This window comes from Panulirus ornatus, chromosome 30, assembly GCF_036320965.1.
Source record: "Panulirus ornatus isolate Po-2019 chromosome 30, ASM3632096v1, whole genome shotgun sequence".
Lineage (NCBI taxonomy): Eukaryota > Metazoa > Arthropoda > Malacostraca > Decapoda > Palinuridae > Panulirus > Panulirus ornatus.
The window spans coordinates 19,983,808-19,999,003 of record NC_092253.1 but is presented as its reverse complement, the minus strand read 5'-3'; the positions used below and the strand labels follow the sequence as shown (position 1 = coordinate 19,999,003).

General features: G+C 38.4%; 1 protein-coding gene across 5 annotated transcripts in view; it reads left to right on the top strand.

Annotated features, from left to right (window-relative positions):
• Positions 1 to 1,151: 1,151 nt before the first annotated feature.
• The window catches only part of LOC139758446 (pyruvate dehydrogenase phosphatase regulatory subunit, mitochondrial-like), a 186,391-nt gene continuing 172,346 nt past the window's right edge, over positions 1,152 to 15,196 (top strand). For 2 of the 5 annotated variants that reach the window (XM_071679878.1, XM_071679874.1), the window contains exons 1-4: positions 1,302 to 1,413; positions 5,056 to 5,273; positions 10,942 to 11,036; positions 12,494 to 12,621. In XM_071679878.1, the coding sequence (XP_071535979.1) occupies positions 5,085 to 5,273; positions 10,942 to 11,036; positions 12,494 to 12,621 (412 nt within the window). In that variant the 5' untranslated portion in view covers positions 1,302 to 1,413; positions 5,056 to 5,084. The other 3 variants (XM_071679877.1, XM_071679875.1, XM_071679876.1) reach the window with 3 other exon arrangements.

Here is a 15,196-nt window from a genome sequence, read left to right as displayed (position 1 = left end):
CATCTCTTTGTATCCATCATCTGCATACGTTCTTAACCACACCATCCTAAAGACTTTCACTTACACGTCTTTCTAATAAGCTCTTCACACCAAAGAAACTTCTCAAGTCTTCATTCTATCTTTCCTCCAGATCCCAAATATACTGTGCAACTTGTCCATCAATACTTTCCTGTTTTCATCGTTATACTTTATCGCTGTCTCCCGCGTTAGCGAGGTAGCGCAAGGAAACAGACGAAAGAATGGCCCAACCCATCCATATACACATGTATATACATACACGTCCACACACGCACATATCCATACATATACACTGCAACGTATATACATACAAAGACATATACATATATACACATGTACATATTCATACATGCTACCTTCATCCATTATGTTTGAAGGAATAGTGGTTCCAACAATGTTGTATGGTTGCGAGGCGTGGGCTATGGATAGAGTTGTGCGCAGGAGGATGGATGTGCTGGAAATGAGATGTTTGAGGACAATGTGTGGTGTGAGGTGGTTTGATCGAGTAAGTAACGTAAGGGTAAGAGAGATGTGTGGAAATAAAAAGAGCGTGGTTGAGAGAGCAGAAGAGGGTGTTTTGAAATGGTTTGGGCACGTGGAGAGAATGAGTGAGGAAAGATTGACCAAGAGGATATATGTGTCGGAGTTGGAGGGAACGAGGAGAAGAGGGAGACCAAATTGGAGGTGGAAAGATGGAGTGAAAAAGATTTTGTGTGATCGGGGCCTGAACATGCAGGAGGGTGAAAGGAGGGCAAGGAATAGAGTGAATTGGAGCGATGTGGTATACCGGGGTTGACGTGCTGTCAGTGGATTGAATCAGGGCATGTGAAGCGTCTGGGGTAAACCATGGAAAGCTGTGTTGGTATGTATATTTGCGTGTGTGGACGTATGTATATACATGTGTATGGGGGTGGGTTGGGCCATTTCTTTCGTCTGTTTCCTTGCGCTACCTCGCAAACGCGGGAGACAGAGGCAAAATAAATATATATATATATATATATATATATATATATATATATATATATATATATATATATATATATATATATACCTTACACATTTACCATATAATAAATGTTTACAATGTACTAAGAAGTACTGGGATACTATCGGCAGTCATCGACTCTGGGCGTCCGAATCAGCTGATATAAACAAAAGTTAAATTTCATCTAGTACAATGTACCTTTTTCCTGTGATTAAGATCATCAGTAGTTGGACGATGAATGCATATAAAGTAATTCTAAGCATAGTTTTCTTCGATGTAGCTTTCTGAAATGTATCTCCATGTATCAGAGCGGTTTAGATTTAAATGTATGGCGGTAACATTTGCTGTATGAGAACTAGAAGTCTCCAGCTGCTAGCAGAAGAATACCTTGGTCTAGTGATGTTAGGCAGGTATGTCACCTGAATTCCCATGAGTCATGAGAGAAGCTAAGCAAGGATAACCTTTCAGCTATCCCAAAGTACCAAAGTTAGTGTTTTGAGAGAAGGGGATGGAGGATGGGTGTGCCCAATTAGAATTAACAGAAGATTGTGCCCAGGGGACCCTAAGGGAGGCAGAAATGGCCTATGAATAGTGAGAAGACTTCATGGTAAAAAAAAAAAAAGGTCAAATGTGTTAAAAGAGCGGTCGTGATGATGAGGGACTCGGATAGGGTGTTTGATTTATTGTTTCAGTTCGGTTAGGGAGGAAAAGAAAAGGCTGCACATTGAAATTGCCTACATGGAGGATTTCAACACATGGATCTGAAGAGAGTAAAGCTTCATGGCAAGATGTCAGTCAATGAGCTATATGTTGTTGGAGGAAATGGGATAGGGGACAAATGAAATTAATAAAACAAGTGATAGAGGGTGTAGATTTCCAGCTAGATGACATCAAAATTAGGACGCTCGAGATCCATGATGCAGCAATAGGTGTTTTTGTACTACAGTTAGGCGCAGACTCCACCCTTGGAGTGGAAACAATGATAGAAATTATAGTTAAAGATCAGATAGTGCAAAGGGGAAACAGCATTGGATAACTGGATTTCAGAGAGAAGAAAAAGATAGGGGAAAGAGGTAAACTGGTGGTGTTCAACACAGGGAAGGTTAGGATCGAGAGAATGAATGTTGCAAAAATAGAATAGATAGAAAAACAGTCTTGTCTAGGAGCAGTGGCTTGAGAAAAAGAAGTCAAGATTTGTGAGTTATGTGTTGTCAAGTGGACTGCATGAGAAAAAGGGTTTGGGATTGGGGTTGAAGAAAGGGAAAAAGGACAGTAATCTGTGCCTGAAAGGAGTGTACATAGAACCTGATGCTGTACTGGCTTATTGTGCCACCACTACCACCCCCAGAAACCTAGGTGGTAGTGCCTTCCTGGTTGATAATTTTCTTTGATTAGCTACGTATCATTTCTTATATCAAGCATTGTTTTGCTAGCTCATTTAATCACCTCAGCACTAACAATGGCATACACTTTTGATATTCAGGTATATTTTGGCTGCTTTTAGCTGTAGCTATTTCCTCATGAGTTTCTCTAAGTTTTCAAAATCATTTTGAAGGTGAGAACCTTCTGAAGAGAACTGCATAAAAATTTTGTATGAAAACTATGATATACCATAATATTTTATGGATCATAATTTGATTGTTTTGAAACTAACACAATTGGTAATGTTTAGGAGGATGTAAAGCCTCCATCTGTTTCACTCATTTCCTCCAGTAATGTTTTGATTATATAGATAAGTACATGATTTTATAATTTTTGGAAATTTTTGTATCACTCAGTAGCATGTGATTTCAGGAAAATACCCAGAAATATTCCATTATGCCAAATTTCATTGTTACAAGAGTGAGATGGAAGGATACGATGAAGTGAGGGGATATGTGAGTGTTCAGAATTATTCTGTGAATGATGAATGGAGGAAATTCTTTTCAAGTCATCTTGTCAAGTAGTGGAAATAGTTTGCCCAGTATATGTATGAGGACTATAGGAGGTAATAGCTGAACTTCTTTGATGGTAGAAACATATTGAGATTTACTGGTAAAATTGCAAATTCAAAAGGTCAATCTTATGGTAAATGTGTAAATTTGATTTATTAGTAAACAGGCACTGGATACAGTGCTGTGTTTGTAATTATGATTGGATTCTTATTTTGCATAAAAGGTTGAATATTGTCATTTGTAGATTTAGTCACATAAAATTAATTCTTTTTTAATATTTGTGTTCTGGAAGGACAAAGGAAATAGATATCCTTATATGAAAAGCATATGGCTAACCAAATTATGTCATGGCACACAAGATTTTTAGAGGGGAGGTAAAGGAAAGTTGGTTTCTCTCTCAATATGAAGTCTGAGATAAGCTAACTTATGCTGCTTAGGAGAATTACATCCTGAAAAGAATGAAATGTCATGAATTTTGTTAATTGTTAATGAATACAGGTTGAGTATCCCTTATTTGAAATGCCTGGGACCAGAATTGTTTTGGATTTTTTATTTTTTCAGATTTTGGAATATTTGCATATGCATAATGAGATATCTAGGGAATGGGACCTAAGTCTAAACACAAAATCCATTTATGTTTCATATACACCTTAGACACATAGCCTGAAGGTAATTTATTCAATATTTTTAATGATTTTGCACATGAAACAAAGTTTGTGTAATAATGAACCATCAGAAAGCTAAGGTGTCACAACATCAGCAGCCCATGTGGACAATCTGTGGTTGTTTGGCATCACCTTCATTCCTGACTCTTATTTCATATGCTACTGATGAGCAATCATTTTGTTACACTTATTCACATATAAGTACTTAACAGTAAGAAATATGAAATACCATTAATACAATGAAAAAATGTGTTTAAGGGTAACTAAGCAGCACAGTTGCATCAACAGAACGTCTGTATCAGCTTTTAAACAGTAACAGCAACAAACAACTGCTGGTCGTCAGTTTCCACCTACAATTCTGTGTTTTGATTAAAAGGTTACAGTACACTGTTTTATTTTTTAGGTCTTATTTGAGATAGAAAGACAAAGAAGCATATGATTTACAATAGTTACAGGTAGCTGTAAATGTAATGAAAACAGAAAAAATTCAATGCTGGCCATGGTATGCTCAAACATGGCAATTTAGGTGGAAATGAAATTCAGATTTCACTTGAAAATAATGTTTTGCTTTTATCAAAAAACTTGATCTCTGCTTACTAAAGAAGATAAATGTAGCAACAAATACTAGAACAACATATGGCCCAAGAAAATTGATGGGGAATACTGTTGACATCATCATGAGAAGGAACATCAGAAGTTGGGAGATCAAGAAGTGGGTCCTTTAAGGATAAAGAGGCATTCTGCTGGATTTTTTTTTTAAATGTATCCTCCAGAGTCATCTGCCTCATTAACAATGGTTTTTCTCTTAGAAGTCTCTCTTTGAATTTATAAACTGACATGATTTCTTGTTCTGTTATGAATGCATGCTGCTCTAGTGAATGAACAACTGGAGCCTCATTATTGATGTTAAAAACTTCTTCAATATAAATTCGTCCAGCTTACTGATGGACTCTGGAGGCCTTTCTGACATTTTCAAAAATATCTTCCTACCACAGAGCTGAGAATAAGCAAAAAACACAGAGTAATGCACGTAGGTCTGGCACTGATGATGGTTTGTTACAAACTGGCACAAACAAAGTGTCAGAGCCCAACATGGGCAAGTGAGGTCAGATGAGGAATTTTCCACTTGTGATGTCATGTTGCTGCTCAAAAAGTTTCTAATTTTGGAGCATTTTGGATTTTGGATTTTTGGATTGAGGATGGTCATCTTGTACTTATATGGTACTTCTATGTGCCATCAAAGAATGCGTGATGTAGGATAAGAGAAATTCAGATTAGAATGTCATATAGGGTAATACATTATGTTAGGGAGGTCTGTTTTATGGGAAGTATATTTTGATTTTAAGTAAAAAACAAATACTGCATTCCTCTTTATGTAGGACCAGTTAATAGAACTTAGTGTAAATGTAAAGCTTCCCTGTCAAATTACATTACTATAGATTTTCATTTGCAGGAACTGAAATAGATTTTGCAAGAAACAGGATGTTTCGTCACTGTATTCTTTTAAGGGCAGCTTCAGGTAGCAGGATACTTCCAGATCACACAGTTAGCAGGGTTTCAGTTAATTCACGTTTGGGAATAAAGGCCTTCACATCAAAAAAAGAACCCAGTTTTAAAGCAGGTCTGCTTTTTACTTCAAGATGTGCCTCTACTCTTCCACTGCAGTCACAGGTAGGTTGTAGAAATTTTAGGGATATTTACTGTCTGTATGAGTTCATATCAGATTTACAGTTTTTTCATATCACTGACAAAGAGAATCATGATTCTTAAGGAAACTCAGTAGTTGCTGTGAATGTTCATTCATTCATCCATAGTAACAATCACCCACATATATTTTCTTACTCTGTTTTTCCACATTAATTATTGTCATCACTATGTGCTTCTTTCACTTCCCCCAAAGGACCCTTAGTTGTTCACGCCTGTTCATTCTTAAGTATGTAGCACTTCTGGACTTTATGTTACCTCATAAAGTACTGTATCCCTTTTGTATTAATCTTCTTGTATTTCCATTCATCATGCTCCATTTTGTGATATGTATAGATGTACTTTTATATTGTCAGACCAGAGCAATGGATGAATGGAATGAAGTAATTGATAAAATTGTGAATGCTGATGGTGTTAAGCAAATTGATAGATTGTGTAATAGTGGGGTTCAAGACAAGGGACTTAATGTGGAGTTGCCCATACTGTGCATATAGACTGAAAATACTTTGCTATGTTGAAATTACGAGCTTTGTAATCCGTAATTTGAATTGACAGAATGTTCTGAACAACATATTTTTAAAATTTCAGTTGGCAACCCTCTATTTTTGAAAACAAATATAGAAATAAGAATGATCTACCTTTCTGTCTATCTATTTCTCTGATGCCTGTTCCCTCTGGGTGCTCCCATCAAGGGATTGCCATTGCAAAAGAGTCTCCACTTGTCCCTGCCCTTGCATGCCTCCCATTCATGCACCATTCCATACATCCTTCCACTATTTCTCTCCCTTCAGTATTCCTCCACTCTATTTACCAGTGTCACAGGTGGTCTTCCACTCACACCAACCCCTTTCAATGTACTATCATACACTCTCCTTGTAAACTCCTAGTTTTGCATTCTTTTCACATGCCCAAACCATGTCAAAGTATTACATTTCACCCATTCTACCACTCCACAATTCATTCTTTTTGCCTTTTTGCCATACCACATCTCTCATAGACCCATTCATTTTTTTCTTCATTCCATCTAGTTACACCACATGCTCTCCTCAAATAGCTCACTTCCTTAGCCTGGATTCTTGACCTCTGCGAGTCATTCCACATCCATGTTTTGGCTGCATAGGTCAAGAGTTGTAAGGACTATGCCGTCCCTTAATCCTCTCTTTGCTTCCACCCTCCATTATTTGTTTAAGGGACCCAGTGATTCTTCAGTCTTGTACTGCTCTCTCTCTTATCTCTCCCTCCATATCACAACACATAAGCAAGACAGCTCCTAGATGCTTAGATTCTCTCACTTCTTCCAGTCTATCTGCTTTCATATCCAAAGCACAACTTAGTACACTTTCTTCTTTCACTCTATATGGTTTTACAAAATCTGTACTTTCACTTAGCATTAAAGGCTAAAAAGCAGCACTGGAGTTCACTAGTTGTGGAGAATCTATTGCCATAGCCACCCCTTAAGGGAGTTCCTTAAGGGAACAGGCATCAGGGATATAGATAGATATAGCACGAATCCAACATAAAATGGTGGTAGCCATGAGACTAACCCTCCGGCAGGAATGTAGTGTGCCCCACTGAGGACCCACACTTACTCCACCTACCAACCCTCACAGAAATTTTGCACATTTCTACTACACATGCATTTTAAAGTACTTTATCAATTTGTGAATATTTTACACCAAGAAAATACTGACATATATAAGAAAATAAGCAGTCTAAATGCTTTGATCTACTGCTGCTTGATGATGTAAATAGTCATCATACCGATGGTGAAATCTTTCATAAGTGCTGCCCTAGACTCGTCCTTAGTCAGCCCTTCGCCCAACTCCATCTTCTTTTCAAGGCTTAAAATGTTCCTCTTGGGTTTCATGTGAGACATAGATGATTTCGAGGAGCTGTCAGGCAATTGTTAACAAAGTTTGAGAGGGGTTCGAACACCGACATAGATGATTTCGAGGAGCTGTCAGGCAATTGTTAACAAAGCTTGAGAGGAGTTCGTGTCCTTAAGTAATAAAGGGTGCACAAAATACACATATGTACAAGACCAGCACACAACACTGCACCAGAAGGCACATGGGAGACAGGAAAGAGTCACCAAAACTAATTGCTCTGGAGCACACATGATTTTAGATATTTTTACATAGCTTTGTTTACTTTTTCAATTTTCAAAGGTTACCAATAGAAATTTAAAAACATATGGTGGTGTGAACGTTTTGTTGTCTAGAATTATGGTTAACAGAGGTTTTACTGTACATGCAAAATATGGTGTACAATTTTACCCTCCCAAACCCAGCACCCTTGCTTAACAGCTGGTCTGAGTGATTTCACTGTACAACCTTGTACTCAAAGCACTGCTCATATACTGTGGAGGAGGCCCCTTTTATGATGCCTTTCTTTTTAATGGAGGTCACTCAAAAGTATTTTAATGTATTATCCTACTCAGTTTCACTTTTCCATTTGAACCCCTTCCATAGTGTTCCTTATTTCCTTGTGCAATAGATATTTCTTTTGCCTACGCTCTTAAGAGTTGGTTCCTTCTGTGTGTCCTTCTTTAGCAAGGTTATGCATCACCTGATAGGTGACAATCTTCTTCTAATATTGTGAGCATATTAGGAATTAGGGGATTGGTTCATATGATGTATGATCCTTCTCTTGTCTAGCATTGCTGTGGAACTCTTTACCTCCAAACGTTATCCCATTTCCTAGATTTCTTTTTTTCAAGAGGCTCAACACTGTTATAAAACCCAATGCCTATTTCAAGGTCCAGCCTTGATATAGGCAGTTTCCCTTAATATACATCCATCAAAGACTCCAGTTACAGACAAACTCTCACAAAGACCAGGCTTTGATTGAAATATAGGTACAAGGGACAGGGCTTACTGATTAGGAAATACATAAAAAGGTATAATTCCAACATTTAGCAGTAGAGGGAAGGACAACGACATGATAATGGTCCACCTTTATATTGAAGGTTACCTTATGAAAGCATCATGAGCAGTTAGCTTGAGGTAGCAGAAAGTGATGTGGATGTTATTGTGAAAAGTGTGCACTCTCATAATGATTATTGAGCTGTCAAACACCTTGTCGGTCAAGGATGTGAGGATTTGTTTTTCACTTCTAGTCCATCTCAATTTAAATACACAGTCTTGCCCCCAGTTGGTTCATCTAATCACACTCTCATAGATTCATGTATTCTAACAAAACCTTCCCATCCAGCAGCCCCTTCTAAGTGTAAATACTTAACGAAGTTGACTGGAATGACTGACATAACTTCTCTGACTTTCCTTGAATACATTGCTGACTCTTATGTGGTGATGCTTCTGTCTCTGCCAAATGCTTAGCAAAGGTTATTCTTGTGGGAGTGGTAACAATGATCCTCTTCTTCCAAGATGGCCTCTTCATTCAGTCCATGGCACAACTGTTCCTGTTCCAAGTCCATTGAGGCAAGGGATCAGGCATGTTGAGCTTGGAAAACCTCTACTTCCTCTGGCTCCCATTCAGCTTTTATCACTGCCCAGAATCTCGGAAAGCATGTCACCCATGAGGCAAAGCATTCCTTTATTCAAAGAAAGTGCAACAAATTCTCCTCATCATCCACTGATATGTGTTTCTGGTCCTTAGCTAAGGGCATCTCCAGCAACTTGTGTCGTTCTATCTTTCTTTCACTTTTCCGTTCTGACAGTACTATAACTGTCTTTTCCACAGACAAAGCATCTCTTTGTTCCCATTTCTCCTCTAGCTCCACCTTGGATAACTCTAACATTCCTTCACCCCCTGATGCTCCTCTTACTAATCTGTATCCCTTCCTGTAATCTCTTTGGGAAACAAGCAAGGCTTATGGTTCTGATGGCATGCATCTCAGTGTACTGAAAGAGTGTTCCTCTGAACTTACACCTGTTCTTGCTCATCTCTTCAGTTTCTGTTTAAAAAACCAAAACTTTTCCTTCTCATTGAAAGCATACATTGGTACATCCCATCCCTAAGAGGGGTGACCATTTTGACTCTATCATCCTATTGCTTTGGCATCTACCATTTCCATAGTCTTTGAATCACTCCACTTCCCTCGAAACTCTGTACAGTCTTCTCTCTGATTACCAGTATTGCTTGTGTAAGGCAAGATCCACTGGTGATATGCTTTTCCATTTCACTAATGTCTGGTCATCATCTCTGAAAGATTTTGGTGAGTCATGTGTAGTTACCCTTGACATATCTAAGGCTTTTGACAAGGTGTAGCATTAGAGTCTCATCACTAAGCTCCCTTCTTTTGGCTTTCCTCCCTCACTCTGCTCTTTCATATCTAGCTTCCTTTCCAGCCAGTCTATCTGTGTGGTTGTTGATGGATTAACCTCCCCTTTTTTTTCCATTAGCAGCAGTGTCCCTCAAGGTTCTGTCCCCTACACTTTTTTCCTTCTTTTTGACGATTTCCTCTTCTGTACATGTAGTCCAATGCACTCATGTGCTGACGACTCAACACTGCATTCATCCACATCTTTCAATTCTGGTCCCTCTTCTCTCACTCAATCTGCATTTTATTCTAATACAGCTTCCTCAATAAACTCAGATTTGGACAGGATATCTCAGTGGGATACACAAAATCTTGTTAAGTTTAGTGCCTCCAAAACCCTGTTTCTACTCATCTCTATATCAAAAAGTCCTTACATCTGTCATCTCTCCTTTGACGGTTCTGTAATTCCACCTCATGACCCAATGAATATCCTTGGTATTACTGTAACATCCACTCTTTCTTGGAATCCCCACATTACTGGAATAGCTAAGTCTACCTCCAAGAAACTGGGTGTCCTGTTTAGATGTCAAAACTTCTTTTCTTCTGACCAGTTTCTCCATTTATACAAAGGATTGATTTGTCCTTGTATGGAGTACTGCTCTCACATATGGGGTAGTTCTAGCTCTTCATCCTTAATTGACTGAATTGAGTTGAAAGCAGTCCAATGTATAAGCTGTCCCAGGCAAACTTCCAGACTTGATCCCCTTGCCCTTTGCCACAGCATTGGTTCACTTTCCTTCTTCTATATGTATCACTTTGGTTTTTGCTCGAGAGCTGGCCGCTTGTGTGCCCCAACCGCTAGCTAGACCATGCAATACTTGACCATTTTGATACCTGCTTCTATCCCTACAAGTCGAAGCTTTGGAACTCTCTACCTTCTCATGTCTTTCCCAATAACTATGACCTGGCACATTTCAAAAGACAGATTTTTCACTTCCTCCAAGATTTGTAAGTACTTTCCTGTCTTTTCTTTTTCTGTTTCATGATTCTCTTAATATTTCAATTAAGGCCCAGCCTTGATATGTACTTAGGTCCATCACCATAAAAAAAAAGCTTGAAATATGTGCCAGGGTCTGTGCAGCTGATTGTTTAGATTTTATAGGCATGGCTCTCCAGATTTCATTCATTGATCAGATATAGGGTGTTCTGAAGTTATTTACACTTTATAATATATTTTATGAGCAGAAGCTGGTGGTTTCTATCCCATTTTTTTGATAGTAATAGTAAGCTGCTAATTTCTTCAGAAAATTAAGCTTCACCATAGGTTATTGTAAGTTGAAGATCTGAAGATAACTGAAATAGCTAGTATGTGATGCATGGGTTTTTCTTACACCAAATTGTGTGATTTTTCAGGTTGTAATTTGTGGAGCTGGTTTGGTAGGAAACAGCATAGCATATCATCTGACTTGTGAAGGCTGGACTGATGTTGTTGTACTGGATCTAAATGAGTGAGTCACAGTTACATGTTGAGTTATCATCATCAAATAAAAGTTTTTTTATCATTTTTTTATCATACAATAAACTAAAGGCACTGTATTAAGATGTATCCATTTCAAATGTTTTTAACCATTTATCACTAGGAACGTTAGAGCATAATAGTGGCTCACCATAAAATGACTGCAAATGATTAACCATGGCTAGTTGGCAGGTTGCTGACTAAATGGATAAAACTCCACCCTGTTGAAATAGCTTGCCACCAGATGGCACCAGGCATCAGGTATCTGCTTGGCTGATGTTTGTAAGATCTCATCCAACATATCACTAAATCAATACAGATTTATGAACAGCTCTGTTGTCAGAGTATAGAAGTATAAGGAGGTTTATGCATAATTGCCCTTTACTTCTGTAGAATGCAGGTGGTAAAGGGCTTTCCTATTCTCCAGGTTACCATTCCTGATCATTTGGTTGACCATGGAATTAGCCTACTTAATCTAATTGGAAAGCTTTCAACCAATTCATTAATTGTGACTTAAGTGGATTTGGATTCCCAGAACTTTCAGTTTGGTTCCAGCAGGAACAGGTACACTGCTCTTGGGTTGATGCCTGCTGTCCGAGCTACTACCTGCAAGGACCAACTGACTCAATGTCATCTCTGTGGGGGTCTGTGATTGGTCAAGAATTAGCCCAAAGCGAGAGAGTTGCTGCAACCATGGTTAAGTGGCTAGTGAAAGAAAAGGGTCAGTGCCTCCTCACTAGAAATATTAGTGCTGGAATATCCTATCCTTGATTTTCGTAGATATTTCTTATAGGATGTCTTTCATGCTTAAAGGACCTTCTTTGGAGAGAATTTTTTTTTATTGTTCTGAATGTAATTTTTTCTTATAAACTGGGGAGCCTCATTACAAATGAATTGTACAATTTGAGCATATTTTGTTCATGACCATATTTAGGAACCATTGGCCTAAAGATGTTAGTTTTTAGATGAGAGCTATGAGAATAAGTAATCTTTTTCAAGAACTGTTATGTTTTTACTTGCATATCATTAATTACGTAATTACTACAAGCTCTCTCTCTGAGAAAAAGTCGTGTTGTTACTGAGGACCTCATTCCAAAGGTTCCTGGAGCTCAAGGCTGGGCTACATCTAATTGCAGGGAAATGCAGACTCCTTTGGAATGTACTCCCAATGATACAGCCTTGCCAAAGGTGACTCTTTATTGGTGGTGTAACCTCAAGCAGTCAGAGTATGGTTACACTTGCATGATATGGTGAGGTAATTTATCATTTTATCTTAGAAAGATCAATCTGTTAGTTGGATATTCACGAATGAGTAGAGAAACAATAAAGGATTTTACTCCTTATCCATCACCTTGTTCTAAGCTGAAGATTTAATCAATAGATTTATTAAAAGATTTAAAATACAGTAAGAATAAATGAATCTTAATAATATTTAATTTTTTTTGGCAGGGTTGCATCTGGAACATCCCATAATGGCTCTGGTGTGTTAGGGTTGTTCAAACCTATAGCAGAAAAGGAAATTGTCACTTACTCTGTTGACCTCATTAAAAGACTTCAGAAGGAGGGTTATAACCTAGGTAAATGTTATCAAATTTGAGGTTCTCTGATAAAATTGTTTTTTTGAAAGAGCAGTATTATTGATCAGCATAGATTTTTTTTCCTTCTCTTCTCCCATCATGTTCTCATATTTCAAAAGTAAGAATAGGAGGAGCCAGGTAAGGATTATTTTTTAAAGGCTCAGTTATCTGATCCAGAAGCTTCCTTGTTGAGGCAGGAAAGGCAAATAGGAATAAAAAAGAAAACATATGCAGGGGTAAAAGGCATGTGCAGGATAGAGTGAATTGGAAGGATGTGGTTTATTGGTGTCAGGGGGCTGTCATTGGATTGAACTAGGGCATGTGATGTGGCTAGGGGAACCATGGAAAGGTCTGTGGGGCCTAGTTGTGGGTAGGGGGCTGTGGTTTTTGTGCATTGCACATGACAGCTAGAGAATGGATGTAAGCAAATGCACCTTTCTCTGTCTGTTTCTGCACTACCTTGCTCATGTGGGAAACAAAGAGCAAGTTTGAAAAAAAAATCAAGTGTGATGAAATAAATATAATAGATATATATTTTTTCATACATATTCTTTATTTCCTGCATTTGCAAGGTAGCATTAAGAACAGAGGACTGAGCATTAGAGGGAATATCCTCACTTGGCCCCCTTTTCTGTTCCTTTTTTGGAAAATTAAAAAAACAGGAGTGGAGGATTTCCAGCCCACTGCTCCCTCCCATTTTATTTGCCTTCTGTGACATTCTACCCTGTCCCACATGAAACAGCTTTGCTACCCCTTGCTTCAGTGAGATAGTGCAAGGTAAACAGACAAAAAAGGCCATATTCATTTACACTCAGTCTCTATCTGTCATGTGAGTGCAAGGTAAACAGACAAAAAAGGCCACATTCATTTACACTCAGTCTCTAGCTGTCATGTGTAATGCACCAAAACTATGGCTCCCCATCCACATCCAGGCCCCATAGACCTTTCCATGGTTTACTCCAGATGTTTCATATGCCCTGGTTCAATCCATTGACAGCATGTCGACCCCGTTATACCACATTGTTTCAATTCACTCTATTCTTTACAAACCTCCCACCCTCCTGTGTGTTCAGGCCGCGATCGCTCAAAATCTTTTTCACTCTATCCTTCCACCTCCAAATTGGTCTCAAGCTCCTCCTTGTTCCCTCCACCTCTGACACATATGTCCTCTTTGTCAATCTTTCCTCACTCATTCTCTCCATATGTCCAAACCATTTCAACAAACCCTCTTCTGCTCTCTCAACCACACTCTTTTTATTTCCACACATCTCTTTAAGCCTTTCATTACTTACTCGATCAAACCACCTCACACCACATATTGACCTCAAACATTTCATTTCCAACACATCCACCCTCCTCTGTACAGCCCTATCTATAGCTCATGCCTCGCAACTGTATAGTATTATTGGAACTACTATTCCTTCAAACATACCCATTTTTGTTCTCTGAGATAACTTTCTCTCCTTCCACACATTCATCATTGTTTCCAGAACCTTTGCCATCTTCCCCACCCTGTGACTCACTTCCACTTCCATGGTTCCATCCACTGCTAAATCCACTCCCAGATACCTAAAACACTTCACTTCCTCCTGTTTTTCTCCATTCAAACTTACATCCCAGTTAACTTGTTCCTCAACCTTACTGGACCTAATAGCCTTGCTCTTATTCACATTTACCCTCAACTTTCTCCTTTTACACACTGGTCCAAACTCAGTCACCAACCTCTGCAGCTTCTCACTCCAATCAGAGTCTCCAAAGAATCCTCTCATGGCACTAGCATCTAGCATGGCCCTTCTCAATCTTTCATCCACTGCCACAAAGTCAATCAAAGCCTTTTGCTCTTCTCTTCCATCATTCCTCATCCAAGTATATCAATAGATCATCTTGTGGTGAAAAAAGGTGTTTGCAAGGATTAAGCCCCTCTTAGCACATATATCCACAAGATAGCATCCATTCTCATTTGTTTCAGATGCTCCCCAGTTACCAACTATCTTACCAGTTTCATCACATCCCACTTTCACATTCATATTACCCAATATGACCATGTTTCTCTCATTCTCAAAACTGTTTATAAAGTCATTCAAATTTCTCCAGAAAAACTTCATTTCATCCTTACCTTGTACAGTCTTCATATTCACAGGCTTATATACACATACCATAATGACAGATACCAAAATAAAAACTTAGTGGATCTGAGGTGTTGAACTTTCAGGGGGTTTGGTACGATATTGATTTACATCAGATAAGGGATTTATTAGGGATTTTAATGACTTGCCATCATTTACTTCATTACAGAAGCTCAATGGCCTATAACATATGTAAAGTATTTAGATTAAATCTCTTCCTTTACCCCCAACCTTTGTAACCCTGTTTGTGGCATTACAGGCAAGAGAGAAAGTCTTGAAATGTCTTTTTTTTTCCTTTCTGTGGTTGTTGCAGCTTTAAGTAATTTGTCTTTTCATCTCATATGTTAACCTCTTTTATCCAAAGTAGTCCTAGTGTTCAAGAGCAATTACCAGTAGAGAACAAGAAGAGATCAGGAGTAGATCTTACAACTGCTTTGACTGCAACCATT